Here is a 19,365-nt window from a genome sequence, read left to right as displayed (position 1 = left end):
GTTGCATTAATGATAGACTAAGGGAACATGCAAAATGTTTGCCAAAAGTGATCTAGTGCATCTTCCAGCGCACTGTAAAGCCTGTGGATGTGTGCCATTGTTTGAGATAATCATGATTCTTGGTAGGAGCAAAGAACAAACAGCTAGAGAGCTCTTGGAAGCCTATTTTATCAAAAATAAAGGGCCCGATTGTATCAGGGATACATCTATTATGTTGTACTTAACAGAAATGCAGTTTTTGGATAACTTAGTGCCTTGATCATGACGCTGTGCGATATTTGTTGACTGTGAACGCATGTGCGGTTTTGTCTTCTTTCCTATGCGTTTCCTAGACGGTCATTACACAATTGGTAGTTGGCGCTCTTCTTTCTTCTCTTCTGCTTTCCTGCTTCACGATATGTTTTTGCGCCTCAGCCTTCTGCACCAAGTATGCACCAACTAGCCCAAAAAAGGGTCCTTTTGAAGTAACAAGCCATTGTAGTAATACAACACCACTAGATTACACTCCTGCTCCTGTATCACAACTGGCTATGGCACCAAAGGTGGACGTGATTTCCTTGGATTTTCATTGGCGGGTCTGTCAGTAGTTGCCGGATCTGCCACGCGCTCGAGTATTCTCTTTCATAGAGGACGACAACGTACTACATTGATGCGAAGTGTGAGTTGCAAAACGGCGGTCATGGTTGAAGGGGTCTTAAGGAACCACTGTAGGAGAATCAGACATGTAATTTATTTTTAATTTCAAATAGACTAAGCTGTACTTACGTCGACGTTCGTTTAGTATGCCAATGGTATGGTGAAGCGATGGCGGCAGTTTGATTACAGTCATCACGGTGCATCCTAAGCTGGGCGTAACGGTACTCTCCTGCGCTTTATATTTGCGTAAGTGCATTGATGTTCGCAAAGTGATTATTTCATCTTCATTACCGCTTATTTTTATTTCACCTTTGTTGCAACGGAAATCAGTGGTTCTACCCCTTATTTCCGCTACAAGCAAACCATTTCTGAAAGTGTTATGGCTACACCCGTGTACAGTTGCGTGTTTATTTTCATTTATTCAAACAACCTCGGCCCCCGATTGTATCTTTACAGACAGGTACATGTGGCAACATATAGTTATCTAAAACTTGACCATGAAAACAAGGTGAACACAGAAAATAATATGTGGCTATCGGTGTAACAGGTCACTGAACGGTTTTCAGTGTGATAGTCGTGTATCTCGTGTCGAATTTTGAGGCTGGTAACTTCTCTGACACATGAAACGGGAGGTAAAAGGGAAAAGTTTTGTCTTCTATTTAAACCAAACAGTGAAAAGTATGGAAAACTATTTTGAATCACTTGAATTACCAGAAATGCGATTTATTCTGTATTAACTACTTCATGTTGCGCATAGCATTCATACGTCACGTTTGTATATACTCCGTTATAGAAATATGACATGTGGAATTAAAATACACTACTGCAACAGACACCGAATAAAATGTTTGATATTTACGTAAACATTTATTGAGCTGCACAGTAAAAGATACCAGAGTGTCAACAGAAAACATCAAACTTCCAGGTACTACTGTACGATTCTTTTTTCTGCAGCATGCAAAAGCTTACAAACTGAAAAATCCGCACCTCGGGGCTTGTAAGTAAAGCCAATGCGATGCTCAGCCTTCTCTTCATTCCACCGGAGAGTTCTTTAGGGAACGCATTTGCTCTATCGGAAAGACGCACATCATTTAGGCGCTTTTTTATTATTGCAGGCATTATGCAAGAATCCAGTCCTTTTATCTGCGAACGAAGATTTCACAAATCAGCATGATTTCGGGACAGAAAGTTGTACTAGATAACACACATTCAAGCCCAGTATTATTCTAATCAAAAGAGACATGCGCTTCTTGTTCTATATTGCTATAAAAATTACAATTGTACCAGCACACGCATTTATAACAACACTCGTGTACAAAAATTGTTCGGACAGCACGTAACTCCCCCATCCAATGAAAGCATTCCTCACAATTAACAATAACTGGAATATTTTCCATACGCCAATGTACAGCACGATCTGCCTGGGCGTTCACAAAGGACGATACTTACTAAAGGAATGAACAGGTCTTGGAGAAGAAACATGGTTGATCTCTTCGTCATCGTATAACACGGTATAATGAGTGTAACGCGAAAGTCACACTTGTACTTACATAAGAACTTCAATGCATCCTATGTGATCGTCTCTCTGTACGTCTTTAGGGAAAATGTTTAATATTGGTTGAAAATTATGGCACAGTTTTTGCGGAACGACCCCTGTTGATGCTTAGTGATAAATCTTTATTCTGACGGCTAACATCCATGATCAATGATTTAACAAACTCTTGTGCTCACACATGTTTTTTTGGTTGTTGTAGTAGGTAACAATAATAGCGGAGTAAAAGTCAGCGGTATTCACAATGCGCATGGGCCATAGGCAATGCGCTGTGTAATCTAAAATGGCTGCCTGAGAGTCAACCCGTGAACTCGCTGAAGAAAAGAGAAGACGCACGAACGATGTCCCGCGACGTTTTCGCCAGTTGAATTTGTGCTTGTCAAATGAATGTGTTTCGGATCAAAGTACTTTTACAAATGATAGAAACTTGTATACGCTCGCTATGTGATTATTTGGCGCAGCGCGAAGAGTGGTGCTGTCAACTTATCGACCATGCATCAACGATGACTTGCTTAATCCTGTCCGCGTTACAGAAAACTGCGTGAAGTAGAAGTATACGGAACGACTTTTCGAGGTAAGTGGTACCAAGCTTGCCTGACGGATATGCCGCTGTAGTAGGCCGCAAGCGAGTAGTGCACCATTGCGGCTACACGGGACCGATTTTTCAACGTGGCGATAGTTTTTAAGCATAATACGCCGTCGGCATTACTTGCTCTCTCGGCCAATGAAGTTTCTTCTTCAACAGCGCACATGTATTTAACGTCCTACTAGATAGTACTTGTTTCACAGCCATGCTGAAACTCTAACCCTCCGCAATTCACTGCAATAAATTGTTCCTGGTTTCATCAGCACGATCGAAACAAGAATATCGAAACGAAGACACATGCATGCTTTTCGCAACGTTGAAATTGCGAAAATTTGCCGATGAACAATATCATCCAGAAGGTAAGTGCAAGAGAAGCAGAGGAGCGTGGATTGTGGTCGTTACTGCAAGTTTGACAGTTCTAATCATTTTGTTTGCTTCGCTGCCCAAGCTCGAGCGCGTTAAAGAGCGAATTTTTATTGAAAAGCAGAGAGTTTAGCCGGCATATAAAAATCACCGACTTCTTATTATGCGTGGAGAAGGGGATTGGGGTTTGATAGTGAGGAAAAGGAAAGAGATGAAAATAAAACATAACATGTAAACATATAAGATGGAACAAAAATAAAAAATGCCACATTTTGACCATTGAACGAAGACGCGCGTTTTTAGTTCTTCCATAGTGTAAGGCTACAGCTAGAGTTTGTCTAGTGGACCGATGCTGCTGAAGTATGCCAACAAAAGTTTCATAGCATGCCTCGGGTGAATTGCACCACTCCACTGTAATTGTGCTACATGCAATGAACAAGAAAAACTATCCTTTCATTTTGACTTCACTGAAGGATTATACATAAATACAATCAAATTTACTTACAAACATGGAAAAACATAACGCACGAAGGAAGTGAATTGCAACTCGCTCCTCGTGAGGAAGCAGCTGAACGTTCATTGCCGTTTACACTCTGGGTGCACTGACAACCTTCTATGCAAGTAAAATCTGTTTCCTTTAGACAGTCAGAGAAATTCGCACCGCCAAACGACTTCAACTTCGCCAACACCGCTTGACTCACCACGTTTTTCTGGACGCAGAGAGTATTTCGCTCAAAAACTCGTTCAGAAGAGAATCGCTTGCATTGTGCGGCCATCTATCAACAAACGCGCAAAAACAAGCGGCACTGCGTTGGCATGGTTTCGAGAGGAAATCGTGAGCCCACACTATTTTCGGCGTAGAATGAGTGTTATTGGATTCATGCACTACAAAAGCACTGACGAATTCTATACGCACGCAAGACAGGCTGACTTTGAATTGCAGATGTCCGACGATAACATTAACCGAACTACGTGGCTACAGAAAATCTCGTCAAACTGTTGTAGGTACCCTCCGGGCTCTAATCAAAAGCGCGAGTTGCCACATTTTGCGCTCTACGAAAACTTCTCTTTCTGCAAGAAGAAATGAGATTTATTAGGCATATTAGGCAGATATAGTCACGCATCCGCAGCAGCCATACGGACCCAGGCTTCATTGAAAACGACTGGCAGGCTGCGTCCGTACGGCTTCTGTGAGTGCGCAACAAAATCTGCTTATTGTCTCATGGACGGCCCTGTTTATTCACTGATGCATGAATCATATCAAGGCTGTTAAAACACAACTGATTAACAAACAAGAACAGGCCCTCCAGAGATTGGAGACCACGTTTTGTCACCGATTGAAAAGAAAATTGAGGCTGCAATTTATGACATGTACGAAATGGAAGCTCAATCATGACCAACCCGTAAGCATAAACAACGCAATTCGGCAGCCACTTCCTCTCAGCACACGGAGCAGGCGAACAGCCACCATTGGGAGTTCCGACTCCCACAACAACCCAACATGGTGAATTCTAGTAACCTAGAAAATCCCAGAAGAGCAGGTTTGCCTTCTCTATCCGGAACTCAGTCTTCATCTGATATAAACATATATCAGTAGAATTGTAGAAGCATCAGAAAGAAACACTCTCAATTGGCCGCATACATTCAACACTCCGCTGAACCATCTCATATAGTGGCTCTGCAGGAGACGGGGTCTGTGCCTTTCTCTCTGAAAGGATATCAGGTGCCATCGGTAACATCACCCTATACTTATTCGTGAAATTTTTCTATTCATAGATCGAACCTCTACGAGAAGCTGTTCAGAGAAAGAAACCAAGTACACTGCTTTTGACGTAATCCTGTCGAACCAAACATCAGGTAAAGAACTCTTGGTAATCAACATATACAACACCCCTAAAAATAAGCGCCCCGACTTACCCAAAATTCTGGCTCCAACGCGGTTCACACATCGCATTATAGGTGACTTTATTACACGCCATACTACAATGATGCGGTATCGCTGAGCTGCCTAGTGATGCATCATATTACAAGCGGCAATATCATGACCCAACAAACGAGTTCATAGCTATTGTCCATGATAGTCTGACTGCGCTCTTTAATGATAAAGAAATGAGCTACAGCACTCTAAAATCCCTAATACCGTTGAGCCCAGTAGCTGGCAGGTATTACCTTCTTACCGAAATTCATAAGCAAGATAATCCCGGTAGACCTATAATTTCTGGAATTGGAACAGTGACAGAGAACCTTTCCCGTTATGGAGATAGCCTCATCAACACCATGTTGTCCAGCTTTTCTTCTTACATTAAAGATATCAATCACTTTCTAACAGATATTCTTGACCAACAAGTTCCTCTAAATATTTTCTCGTTACGTTAGATGTCACGTCACTATACACTAACATCCCTCACTCAGATGGCATCGAGGCAGTTATCTGCGCGTACAACGATTATGACGCCGACAAACCTGTGTTCGCATCTACGTTAGCTACGTTGCTTAAGCTCATTCTCGAACTTAATTTGGAATTTGATGAAATACATTATGTTCAAGTTAGCGGTACATCTATGGGCACAAGAATCGGACCAAACTACGCAAACATATTTATGGGGCTCCTTGAAAACAGTTTTCTTGCGAATAGTCAAAGATTACCATTTTTTCACTTTGATTGTCCTAGCTGCTGTACCGAGAGTTCACGTGAGTCTATAAAAGCAGCTGCATTGTATCACACCTACTTACTCTGATGACGGCGGTGCCACGGCCGAAACGTTAGTGAAGACAATTTCCTTTTCAAATGTGCAATCTGCAAGTTCATTTAATATATATATATAAATATATATATATATATATATATATATATATATATATATATATATATATATATATATATTGTAATAAACATATTGAAGATGGAGCTCGGAGGCGAGGAAAAAGTATCCAGGGGCACGCTCTGCACATATTTTTTTATTCTTGTTCTGTCAGCAATAAATCGAAGCAGTATCGGTTCTGCGGTCTCTCCGGTCCTTCTGAAACATGGTGCCGTGACCAGGAGGATCTGAAGACAGACGCAGAGACTTCCCCATTCGCAATGACGGGTTGAAGAACGAAGCAGTGGCGTCGGGCTCAAGGACGAACCGTCCAGAGAATGACCACGACCGACGACTGTTGGAGACGCACATAAACAGGCAAGTGCTCTTTCAACACGTTTTAAGCAGGAATAAAGAGGTACTATCGAAGAAGCGGAAGACGCTTCGAACAAAAGTGACGACGCTTACGAGCGAACTCGATAAGAAGATAGAAGAAGACGCCGATCGAGCGCAACTCATGATGCTTCAGAACCAGATGAAGAGCGTGTCACAGACGCTAAGACAAGTTAATGAACAGATTGAACCGTTCATTGAAGAAGACGACGCAGAGGCAGATTTTGAAACAGTTTTGCATTATGAGATGAAGATCGTCGCTGCAACGACAAAAATAGAGAAGCAGTTACGCGAGTTGGAACAAACGACGCAACTGACTACGCGAATAGTCACTAAAACGGCGAGCTCAGTGCAAGGTACTAACCAAATCTCGGACACGCAAGAGCTTGTTAAGTTGCCACGTCTTGAGATGATCAAGTTTGATGGGAAAAAAGAGCATGGCCAATGTTTTGGCATCAGTTAGAGACATCGGTGCATAACAGAGTGAACATGCCGAAGAATCAAAAATTTAATTAACTTCTGGCGTCTTTGAGCGGTGAGGCTGCGTCCCTCATAGAAGGTTTGCAGTTTTCTGATCAGAATTACGGGCATGCAGTCGCTATTCTGAAAAAAACCTTCGGACAAAAAGATAATTTAGGAGAGACCTACATAAAAGAGCTTGCAAACTTGGAAGCAGTGAAGAGTCGTAATGATGTAGATGGGTTGAAGAAACTCTTCCAAAAGTTGCAAGTCAACACACGAGAATTGCAGTCATTAGGAGTGCAAATGGCTAGTTACGCCACAGTGTTAGCTACTGTTGTAAAATCTGCGCTATCGGTGAATATGAGGATTGAAAGCAAGATGAAGAAGATAGAGAAAGGTGACAACACACCAGCAACTACGGAATTGTACTCAGCATCAAGAGACAGCACGAGCCGTTTGAAAGAAATTAGGGAGTTTTTAAACATATATATACGCAGCAGAAACTCGAGAGGAAAAATACGACGTGACCCAGTCACCGCACAGTATGAGGCGGACTAGAACATCTACGCTTCAAAGCATATCGATTACGAAATGCATCTTCTGTGAGATGGTTGGACACTACACGGAAGATTGCAGAAGAAGCATTAGTATGCAACAGAAGAAAGAAGCCTTGCAACGGGAACGAAGGCGCTTCAGATGCACCAGACCTCATCACACGGCGAAGATATGCCGTGCTATAGTACGCTGCAAAACATGCAAGGGAAAGCACGCGACATCCATGTGTCGACCACGTACGCCTGCAGGACAGTCAGCACAGCAGCAAAGCGGTGATGTTGAGCAAGTGCGTAAAAGCGCGCAACCTTACCGGTTAGACACCAGCAAGTCCTGCAACATGCACGCACAGCAGTCAGATGAACACAAGTGCATGCTACTGCAGACACCATTTTCGTGGACAAAGGGAACAGACAGCGGGTGCTACGCACAGATTCTGCTGGACAACGGAAGCCCAAGGACCTTCATCCTCAAAAGATTGTCAAGAAAACTAGCGTGCAATGTAAAAAGATCCGAAAGGATTACTGTAGGATCATTTAGAGGAGGAGATATCGAACTAGACATGAAAGTCGTCGAGGTCAGCGTGAGGAAGGGTCCCATCTCGGAGCCAGTCACGATTGAGGCACTTGAGATAGAAGTCATATCCGGTGATGTGCTACCATCGCCACCGTTGACAATACATGAAAGAGCAAGATCGATAGGAATTTGTTTGGCTGATAACAACTAGAAGACGGAGAAAGAAAGAAAAAACATGAAAACTTCTATATTAATTGGAGCAGATTAATACTGAACTGTCGTCACTGGTCGCATTTGCGAGATTCATCCAAAATGAATGGCAATAGAAACAATATTGGGAAGGACGGTCGAAGGTCCTGTAGGACTTCATTGTGTGCCAATGAAATCATCCACGGTTATGGTACTCAAGGTCAGTGCCAAGTCGGACACGACTGTGGACGAACTGCAGAGATTCTGGGACTGGGAAAACATGGGCATCAAGGAGAAACCAGCAACAAAGATGAGCGATGAACATGTGCTAGAGTACGTCCGACAAACAATGGAGTTGAAGGCAGGCAGACACCAAGTGCAGCTACCATGGAAGGAAACCGTGACATTGGACGACAAGAGAACCATTGCAGAGAAAAGGCTTATCCAGGTGACCAAGAAGTTATGCGTGGATAAAGATGAGCTCCTAGCCTATGACAAAGCTATTCGAGAGTACTTCTAGCAAGAAATAGCAAAAAACATCAAAGAAGATGCCGAATCAGATATACAGAACAAATGTGTATGCTACATGCCGCATCAAGCAATAATTAAGAAGGACCGAACAATGACAAAAATACGGATCGTCTTTGACGCATCATCAAGCCAGAATCTAGGTGAATCCTTGAATGACAACTTGGAAAATAGGCCAAACCTAAATTCCAACATCTCAAAATTGCTGATGAACTTTCGACATCACAAGATCACTATGTCAGCCGACGTGAAAAAAAGCATTTTTGCAGATCAAGATACATGAAAATGACCGAGACGCACTGCAATTTATGTGGTGGTAAAGAATACCCAGCGAAGATATGCCAACCCCGAAGATAAAAACGCGGAGGATGACGAGGGTTACTTTCGGAACTACTACACCAAGTATCTTCCTTCTAGGGGCCACGATTCTTCGACTTTTGGATAAATTCGAAGAAAAATATCCTGCAGTTGTGGCGCAACTCCGGAAAGGAGTCTACATTGATTACGGTTTACTAGGAGCCGACGAATACTCGACATCGACAAAGATATACAAAGAAGCACGAGACATTTTTTGTAATGCGGGAATGAATTTAAGAAAATCAATTTCAAATGATGCCGAACTAAAAAAACTTTTGTAAGAAGGAGAACTACGGACTGTGTTTGTTGAAGTAGACAGAGTAATTAACAACTGGCCTCTTACTTATGTGTATGACGATCCTAACGAGCCACAACCCATCACACCAGCGGACGTTATAGGAGGCAGGCAAGCCATGAACAAGCATGAAGGAAACAGACTCGGTGAATACAGTTTGCTGAATTACTGGAGTGCGAGAAAACAGGCAATGATAATATGGTGGACCAGATGAAAAAAGGAGTACCTAAGGGAGCTTAAGTGTGCCAGCAGAAAAATAGAGGGTCAGACAAATGTACAAGAAGGAGATGTACTTCTGCTTGGATAAGCGCGAAAAAGAACTCAGTGGAAACTCTGCAAGGTCGAAAAGACTTTCCCAGGCAAGGATTGACTAGTGAGAACATGCTTGCTTCGTTCACCTGAAGGAAAATTAGTCAAGAGGCCGATTCAACTGTTGTATTCACTCGAAGGTTGCTTCGGTTGAATCTGGCCGGCGGGAAGATGTAGAAAGCAGATTGAAGATGGAGCTCGGAGGCGAGGAAGAAGTATCCAGGGGCACGCTCTGCACATATTTTTTTGTTCCAGTTCTGTCAACAATAAACCAAAGACGTATCGGTTCTGCGGTTTCTCTGGTCCTTATGAAACACACACACATATAAATATATATATATATATATATATATATATATATATATATATATATGTGTGTGTGTGTGTGTGTGTGTGTGTGTGTGTGTGTGTGTGTGTGTGTGTGTGTGTGTGTGTGTGTGTGACGCTATTCTTAATGGGCGACGTGGCCTGGCTCATACACCATGTTTTTTCATTCTCACTTCTTCCTTTTCGGCTTCTACTTCCAACTCCTAACCATCGCTACCTTCTTACGTTACAGGATTCCCCCTCCCCTCGGGAGAAGTCGCGTCAGACACTTAACAAAACAACAAAAATGGGTGTTAAAGCGAGCAAAAAATGTTAAAATGCACCGTAGTTCCATTTTAGAGGGGAGTTCCTTAACTGGCACAAAACATCTACAGTAGAGGGAAGCAGTCCGGCCATATCTAAGGGAACTCGAGTGGACAAAGCTGGCTGTGGCGTTCTGAAGAAGATAACTGCGTCCTGCACAACTGCACTGACCATGACACGGCTTCAGCAGCTGCGAAGAACCAACGAGGCTGGACGTCCCTGTAGAGTTTGAAGGTCGGACGTCGTAGGCATCGAATTTTCTGTCGTGGGTGTTGTATTCTTTGTCGTGGCTAAGACAGAAGCATTGCTTTAAGCTTGCGTTCACGAGAACCGAAGTTTATGATACGATGTCTGTGTACCTGCAATTTGCAAATGGAAACGTTCAGTCTCTTTCATGGTTTTTTGTGGTGGTATCTCCATCGGTAGGATTGTACATGAAGCGTTAAAATCTCGAGCAGAAGACTTTCTTGACGTTTAATTTTACGAATATGGCTCAGATGTTGACTTCGTCTTTCCTTTATTTGGTGTCGTTTCTGACTACTATCCTTAAGCCACAAATCTGGTTGTGATCTCGTTTTAGTTCGTCGTTGTGCTTGATGTAACTGCCGCAGTTTCCGAAGTTCGTTGAGTTTTTGATGGCACTGCTGATGTTGCGGAATCTTACGAGGTGGTACTCCTTTAGTAACACGAGCCTGCTTTTTCTTCATAGTCGATGTGACTCGTAGATAGTTGGTAGTCATTGGGTTGTCATGATTCTCGAAAGAAAATGAAGGTGGTGCTCTAGAATGGACAGAGAGGTCTTTGGGGGCTCTTGCAACGCCGTTCCTAATAAACGCTTCTGGTACATGGCAGTGCTTGAGTGTTGATTCTTCCGAGCCTACTGTGTTCGTTGGACTCTTAGGTGGCTGGGAACTCGACGGCGACACTAACAAACGCTTGATTTGGTCAGATTTTGCTTGGGATTGTTTTTATTTCTGCGCAACTTTGGAGGTTGACTGTTCTGATGCACGAATATGGACGGTAGACCCTGGTCTTGGCTGAGTATGCTCGGAGCTTCTCCACTCTATTCCGACCATAGTGAACGCGTGAGACGCGAGGTGGGCGTTGTAAGTGCCCGTGGATCCACGCGACGGAAAAGCAGGAGGTGGGTTTATGCGCGAAGACTGCTTTTGAATGTGACGACCGAGCGTGATTCTCTGTGGATGGTGGGTTATAAGCAAGTCTTCGTCGTAGTCGTCATTGTCTTTTTCAAACAAAACGGTCATTTCTTCTTTGATCTTTTCCCATGACTCGTCGTTTTGAAATATGTGGGTTAGGTAGAATTTGAAGGCCTCACCGGAGACGTAGTCGGTAAAGTTGGCGACCATCTCCCGTTCCGATCATGATGTAGTGGTTGCGTGGAGCTCGAACAGGCCGAACCAGTCCTGTAAAGGTTCATCGTCCGCTGTTCCGGTGTACTTGGGGATGGGTAGGTCAGTCAATGATTCTGTCATGGTGCTCGTCGTTGTCCTTCTCGGCGATGGTTTGGTAGTCGATGTATGGTCAGGGTGTCTTGTGGAGAACTGCTTCGATGATGAGTGACTGAAGAAGGGGCAGGCAGGTCTCCATTTTGCCGACTCGTGTGACGCTATGATGAATGGGCGACGTGGCCTGGCTCATACACCATGTTTTTTTCATTCTCACTTTTTCCTTCTTGGCTTCTACTTCGAACTCCTAACCATCGCTACCTTGTAACGTTACACACACACACACACACACACACACAGATATATATATATATATATATATATATATATATATATATATATATATATGCCCACGCACGTCACCCCTCACACTTCAGGTATACTTCCAGAGCCCCTGGCGCCCGTAGAACATTTCAGCTTCAGTGCAGGAATGCAGGAATCGGCATGCTTGTTACAAAACTTTTCCTTGAGGGAAAAAATAACGTCCTGCATACCTCACGCCATCTGGCGCATCTTCAGAAAAGACTAAAAGGAAGAAGCACACTTGTTTGCTCGCTAAAATTTGAGGTGTCCCTACTTAAAAATGTTGTTGCCACCCTTTCTGAGTGTTCACTGTACGTGACCTCTTTGTCGGAAGGTGATAAAAGGTTTTAATGTGCACAGGCGCAGGAACTATCTTCACTGGGGCACACAGGCTAAATGAACTCCGGCATCCCTTTGTACAGGTAGGGGAGGGGGTTCACCTGTGTATCAAGAATTCAACCTCCCTCCTCTATCCCGACGGAAACATGTTCAGCTGCCCATGTGCAATTATAGGCTCACATGCAATTGTATTTAGGCCAAAAGATAAATGTTGGTATAGTTCCACTCCTTTCCCTCCCAGAAAGAAAATTTTCCGTGATCTACTATTGCATGGTCCTTACCCCTCCGCAGAGGAAGCTGAACGAAGATCATGCCATTGCGCCAGGGCTTTTATGACCAAGAACTTACCCGAACAATTTGTTGAATAACTAGATTTATCTGGAATTCTCTCTTCCTATTGGGAGCAAGGGCGACCACTGGAGAGGCTAGCGCTGCTGTCGCTGTGACGTAGTAGGTGGCAACACGTGACTCACCTCGGCCTTCGTCTTGAGAAAGACGAGTAGGGACAGCAACATAATTTGGCATCAAATTATTGCTGGCACTATTCTAACCAGCTAAATTGGTGCTTATTGGTTGAAATAATTAACTAGTGACTGCCGAACATCATTACGAAAATGTTTGGCTTGAAACAATATGGTCTTTAGACCTCAACTCATTATTGTTTCAGGTGTTGCCTCGAATGCATCATACTGCACATCCAAAAGTAAATAAAAATTTGAAATAATCTTGTTGCATGCTTGTAACCATTATTCTGCATAACAATGACTGCACACTTTGTCTCAATATTGCATGCTTTATAGTAACTATAAATATACAATGCAATTGAGGGGCTGGCCAGATACTCGGTCTAGGAACCTGCACACATACAAAAGGCACAAACTGTTTTCTTCGAGCAGACTTCTATTAGTGCAAAGAAAATTAACAGCCTAGCTTTGCAAACACATTACTGTTCCAGTAGCAAATATATGAAGGCAAAAAATTTGTTACATTCAAAAAGCAGCAGTCGAACAATAGATTTTTTTCACCCAGTGCTCTTAAATTTGGCCATCTTATAACCATGAGCAGTCGAAATTAATGGGTTTTACCACAAACTTGTGTTTAACAAATAAATAGTGGTTTTCGCAACACCTTGAATCCTAATTTCATCCCAAAATACTCGCACAAAAGACACAGCGAAGTAAAAAAACGTTATAGTATTTTGGAATGCATTCCGTCAGCCATCATTAACAATATTAAACAGGGTTAGGTATCACTGTATATATCCCATACGATTAGATATATGCAAAGTTAGGTATGATTAAGTACGACAGAAAATCTTTTCATTGCACCTATGTGAATAAATTCGAGAAGACAATGAACTAAGGTTATAAAAACTCTAAAACAAAATATTCAGTCAATATTACAGTGAAAATAAAACCATTGATCTGCTACAGTCTTGTTGCAATGCAAAACGTTCAGTTTTAAGTGACTAACTGCAGATTACACAAAAACTAAATATGACATAAAAACCTTAGCAAGCAGCACTGACACCATCAGAGACGTGTTATGTGCTTGCAATAAGAGTCAACTCTACGAACAGAAAACTGCCTTTGCAGATAAGATATGTGTCCAGGGTGACACAAAGAAAGACAATAATACTGTCAGCTGCTCAATCAACTAAGAATACCGGAATTTCGGTGCCTACTATAAGTGGGTATATTTGCCTAGAAAAGTTTGTGGCAGTCATTTTTCTACGCACTCCAACTCTGAAAAACTCTTCGAACATGCCTATGCTCTGAGATATGCCTACTCGGAAGTTTACGCATGCAAGGCAGTGAAGATCAGCAAAACATCACTACCTGGTGGGACAAGCAGTTAGTGCTTGCTATCACCAGCCTGTAGTAAAAAGGTAACCATTATAATGCTTGTCTATGGCTTCGACAAATGATCAGATTAAATGCGGCGCCTCAAGGTAGCTGTGTGCTCGTGCTCACTGTCCTAAATACAAAATGATGCAGGCCATAACTTAACTTTCCAGCGGGGTATCTGAGCACAGACATGCCAGAATTCTTTGATCCTATGTAGAAATCTGACTGGCTAAAATATATAATACGAGCATGGTCACCTGCTGCAGTTACTAATAAGTTCATTATTGAATCATATTCAAGGGCACGGGTGACAGTGATAATTGTTGTTGCACATTGTGTTCCCCTGAACCCTTGGCTATCTGCAAAGGTGTCTTTTACACACACCACTTACAGCACTGAATTTTATATAAAAAAACAAAAGGCCTAACATCAAACTTCCTGAACAAAAAAATTGCCCGCAGCTTCCCTCGGGGGAACACTGAGGAGGATGCGGACCATATAATTGGTTAACGGGGTGTTAAAGTGCGACTTACTTGGGTCGATGGCTAAATTGGTTAACGTGGTTGTGAAATGGGGTGTTAAATTGCGACTTACTTGGGTCGATGGCTAAATTGGTTAACGTGGTTGTAGGAGGGGGTGTTAAATGAGTGAATACGTACACACGTATGCGAAAGGGCGGCGCTGGTCGAAGGGACGTCGATCATTGTGTTTGTGGATTCGTTGGAATTCATTTCACCGCGACCTTGGACGTCGACGCGCCGTACAAACCAACCGACGAGCGGCAACTGAGCGAGCGAGCGCCGACCTTGAGTATATATACAGCACGACGGCGCATGCACTGTCAGCTGTTGATTGTTCTCGAAGCGCGACGCCACATGCGCCTCCACTGGAGAATCAGGAGAATTGTAGATGTCGAACGCGGTGTGTAGAGGAGGAAGGGTGCACAGATGGTGGAGGAGTGAAGCGCACGCGGTGTGTAGAGGAGGAAGGGATGCACAGAAGGTGGAAGAGTGGGCGACGGCGCGACGGCGCATGCGCGCGCGTCAGCTGTCGAATGTTCGAGAAGCGGTGCGGACGGCGCGGACGGCGCGGATGGCTCACTACAAGGCGCGAGTATAAGATGCTCCGCATCTAAAAGCTACATGAATACAGCAACCAGGTGGCTCAGTGAAGTTCCCTTTCCATAGGAAACAGAAGCCATGTGCAGCTGCTAAACATTCAGTAGTCAACTTTTTAATGAGCAACTCATTATGACGGGCTTGTCCGGAATTCTGTCAAGCTGAGTTCGTACCAGGTGCATGCATAGGCAGTTATTAAAACACCGAGAAAGCAATTTAGTGACATGACTGACATATGTTTTTTAGCTTAACTGGATTTGTCAGTATCTTTAAATTTAGTTTGAACAATATGTCTTAAAACAAGCAGGATGGCCACAAACTAGAAATTATACCAGCAAAACTTTCTTGATATTCTTGGTGAGTACAGTTGCAACCTTATGAACGAAAATTATATTTTCACATTGCAGATGTGTCAGTACCATGCATGAATTACGCTCGTGCATAGTGCGTTGAAAGCAAATTCAATGATACCACAACACATACATGATGGTATGCACTTCCATCAAGTATCCATTGCATTTAACCTATATCATTGATTATGAATTAAATTTCGAATACAACTAATGTAGCTTTTTTCTGGCTGCTCACACTGAGACAATTATACCTATAATGTCAAAAAAGTGTGTCGCTAAATCACTATTGTGCGCTGCCAAATTATGGTCGTCAGTTTCAATGATGCTGGTTGGCTAAACAGACAGTGCCCCTCACTCAAGCATCACAGGCTGTTTAATGAAAAACAAGTAGAAATACTGAGGCATACGACGCACCCACCTTGAACCACACACCATCCCAATAAAGCATGCAAGCTTCTGTGAAAATCTACGGTAACTAGAACCTTAGAAGCAATTGACAACGATTTAACAATAAGATTTGATGAAACTGATTTCCGAATTTGTGTAACTCCTTCAGTGCAAGTGGCTTGAAAACTTGCACTCTATTTATTATTCTCAAATAAATACGGTGTCTAATTTTGCATTTTGACAGCAATACGTGCATGACTTGTGCATGCTTACCATGATTTATGCTTAGTGTTCAATTGATGCCACTTTCGCCATGTTCGCCTTATCCAACCATGCCCGGGTACCTCCCTGGGTACTGTAGTAGAGCTGCGCCAGCATGACGTCACCAGGCCAAGCATCAAGCACAATGCACACGTGACCTTTGCGTCACGTCTCTACTAATATAAGATCACCGTCGCCACAGCAATAAACACTTTTCACTGTTCGACTACCTGCCTGCTTACATGGTGGCAGCGGTGCCCGTAGGTCATGTCGATCCCGTCGACACTGCTTACCCCTCCGAAGCCTTTGGATACATCCGGTGACCCATGGTTAAGATGGAAGACATGGAAAAGTGAGTTCGCACTGTTTCGCACCACTACCCAGTTATCAAAGCAACCAAAAGAATTGCAAGCAGTGACATTACTCGTAATCTGGGGAAAATGGCAGAAAGGCATACGATACTTTCAAGCTTGAAGAGGAGGCACATAGTAACGACATCAGTGTACTGCTGCTGAAGTTCGAAAACTTCTACAAATCTGCGATTAACCTAATTTTCAATGAAATTCGCTTCGGCTCCTGAAAACAGAAACAAGGTGAATTCGTTATGGAGTGGCTGACAGAGCTTAGGATATTAGCGAAAGCTTGTGAGTTTGGGAATTTTAGAAGAGAGCGCTTGCTTTGCAACCGTACAATCCTGGGCATACAAGACCAAAACTTGCAACAGCGGCTAATAGCAGAAAACCCATCGTACGAAAAACTGTTGAAATATGCCGTATACACGGGAAAGGCCAGGAGCAGTTTCGCCAGATCTGTGAAGAGGCGGTGATGTCACAGAACGCAGGCATCTGCGCAGTCAACACGCGAGCACGGCCACGCACCAGGTGCGGTTATCTGAATCACCGCGGTGAAAGCTTTCCAGCGATAGGGAAAGTGTGCAAGAAATGTGGTGGGTTGAATCATTTCGCGCAGGCACGCAGATTGGCAGCACCGCAACGAAGACAGAAAAACCCGAGATAGAAAGAGCTATGCGAAGTGCACGTTAAGGATAACGAAGATTACTTTTTGGAAACTTTGACAATCAACAAAATAGCAGCAGACCACTGGAGTTCGGTCGTTAACATTGAAGGAAAAGCATTCACCTGCAAATTAGACACGCGCGCCAACTGTTGTGTGATTTCGCAAAATGACTCTGATGATCTTCCAGATAAGCCACAACATGCTTGCGATGCGACATTGGTGGCGTTCTTCGGCCACAAGACCTTGGCAAAAGCGACAATTCGTCTGCGTTTGTCGGCCGATTCACGGACACATGAAGAATCATTTTTGTCGTGGAACAGAACGTACCCATTACATTGAGTGGATCAGTAGCAGAACGCCTCGGCTTTTAGGGGCGAAGCTCCTTATGGCATGGCTTGGGCGTCCCTCGTATGTAACCACCAGTGGCACATACCCGAAATAGGTATAACACTTGACCTCCAAGGTGGTGCCAGTGAGAGATTTCTTCTGTGCGTTGTCTAACAATAAAAAATAGTGCTCAATGTACATGCCAATGGCTGCTAATGGGGAATGAGAGACATGAGTATTCGGCTTTTAGTCAACGCGCACGCTGCGATCCCCATTAGCAGCCATTGGCATGTACATTGAGCACTATCGGACAAGAAAGGGATGCTACATTATACTCGCTGGGTGTAACCTCCTTAGTTTTAGAAAGGTTTACCGAGCGTTGAGCCGCAGTGCCATGAATACAATGAACTTGTATATACCATGAATGAACTCAAGGTGGTTAAAAATGAGAAGTAGATACGAAGCGCAAGCCGTAAGAAAGTAAAAGCCGAATTCTCCTGTCTCTCATTTCTCATTAGCAGCCATTGGCATGTAAATTGAGCCCTATCTGACAGGGAAAGGTTGCTACGTTATACTCCCTGGGCGTAACCTCCTTGGTTTTCGAAAGGTTTAGCGAGCGTTTGGTCGCAGTGCCATGAATACAGTGAACTAGAATATACCATGAACTCGAGGTGGTTAAAGGTGGGTAGTGGACCCAAAGCGCAGGCCGTAAGAAAGTGTGCGTGTGCCACCTCTTGTTTAGTCCTTGAAATGTCCGCTGGATGGCGGTGCTTCTATATGGGGAATATATGATAAAAAGATGCGAGATGGTGGGCCTTAGAGTGTTGAATAGATGAACGAACGGACACACAAACAGATGCAAGGATGGACGCATGAACGGACGCAGGGGCGGATGCATGAAAAAACGCAGGGATGGGCGCACAAACAGACGCATGGACGGTCACACAGACGGACGCATGGACGGACGAATGCATCGCCCCACTCTCCATCATTCACTCCGTGGATATGCTGTTATTTTTTACGTAGCATACAAAACGTTCATGCCAACGAGCTTTATTCGACAGCACAGCTTTACACAGATCTTCTCAGTACTGGGGCAGCCTAAAGGCGTGGAATACACTATGAAGCTCAAACCCGGTGCCGTGGGTGTCATTGTTCCGGCACGGAGAGTCCCGGTAGCGCTTCAAGACAAGATAAAAGAGGAACTACAGCGCATGGAAGACCAAAAAGTCGTACAACAGGTAACTGAGCCAACTGAGTGGTCTAGCTACATGGTTACTGTTGTAAAGAAAGACAGGGTCCGCATCTGTTTGGATACAACTGCGCTAAATAAAGTCCTACTGCGTGAACATGCCAACTCTTGAAGACGTAGCACCGAAGCTTGCTGGAGCTAGGTTTTTTTCAAAGCTTGACGCGGCTTCAGGTTTCTGGCAAATCAAGCTCTCAGACTCGAGTTCGAAGCTTTGCATGATGAGCACACAATATGGCCACTATCGCTTTTTACGCATGCCTTTCGGTATCGCCTCTGCCCCAGAGATATTTCAGGCTGCAATGCACCGTATGCCAGAAGGACTGCCGTGTGTCGCAGTTGTCATGGATGATATCCTGCTGTGGAGAAAGACTAAAGAAGAGCAAGACCACAACCTAGAACAGCTATTGTCCCGCCGTCTTGAACAAAACCTACGGCCGAATTAAAAAAAATGCTCCTTTTTGCAGGCACAGGTTCGCTACCTGGGCCACATCTTTACCACCGAAGGTCTGAAGCTTGACCGACCACG

General features: G+C 43.7%; 1 protein-coding gene across 1 annotated transcript in view; it reads right to left on the bottom strand.

Moving 5' to 3' along the window:
* Positions 1 to 1,528: 1,528 nt before the first annotated feature.
* The window catches only part of LOC142814456 (phospholipid-transporting ATPase ABCA3-like), a 173,909-nt gene continuing 156,072 nt past the window's right edge, over positions 1,529 to 19,365 (bottom strand). The window contains exon 6 of the mRNA XM_075893218.1: positions 1,529 to 1,779. Within this exon, the coding sequence (XP_075749333.1) occupies positions 1,537 to 1,779 (243 nt within the window). The 3' untranslated portion in view covers positions 1,529 to 1,536. The remainder of the gene's footprint in view (positions 1,780 to 19,365) is intronic.

This window comes from Rhipicephalus microplus, chromosome 4 (genome assembly GCF_043290135.1).
Source record: "Rhipicephalus microplus isolate Deutch F79 chromosome 4, USDA_Rmic, whole genome shotgun sequence".
Lineage (NCBI taxonomy): Eukaryota > Metazoa > Arthropoda > Arachnida > Ixodida > Ixodidae > Rhipicephalus > Rhipicephalus microplus.
The sequence above is the reverse complement of the archived record's forward strand: the minus strand, read 5'-3'. Positions and strand labels throughout refer to the sequence as shown.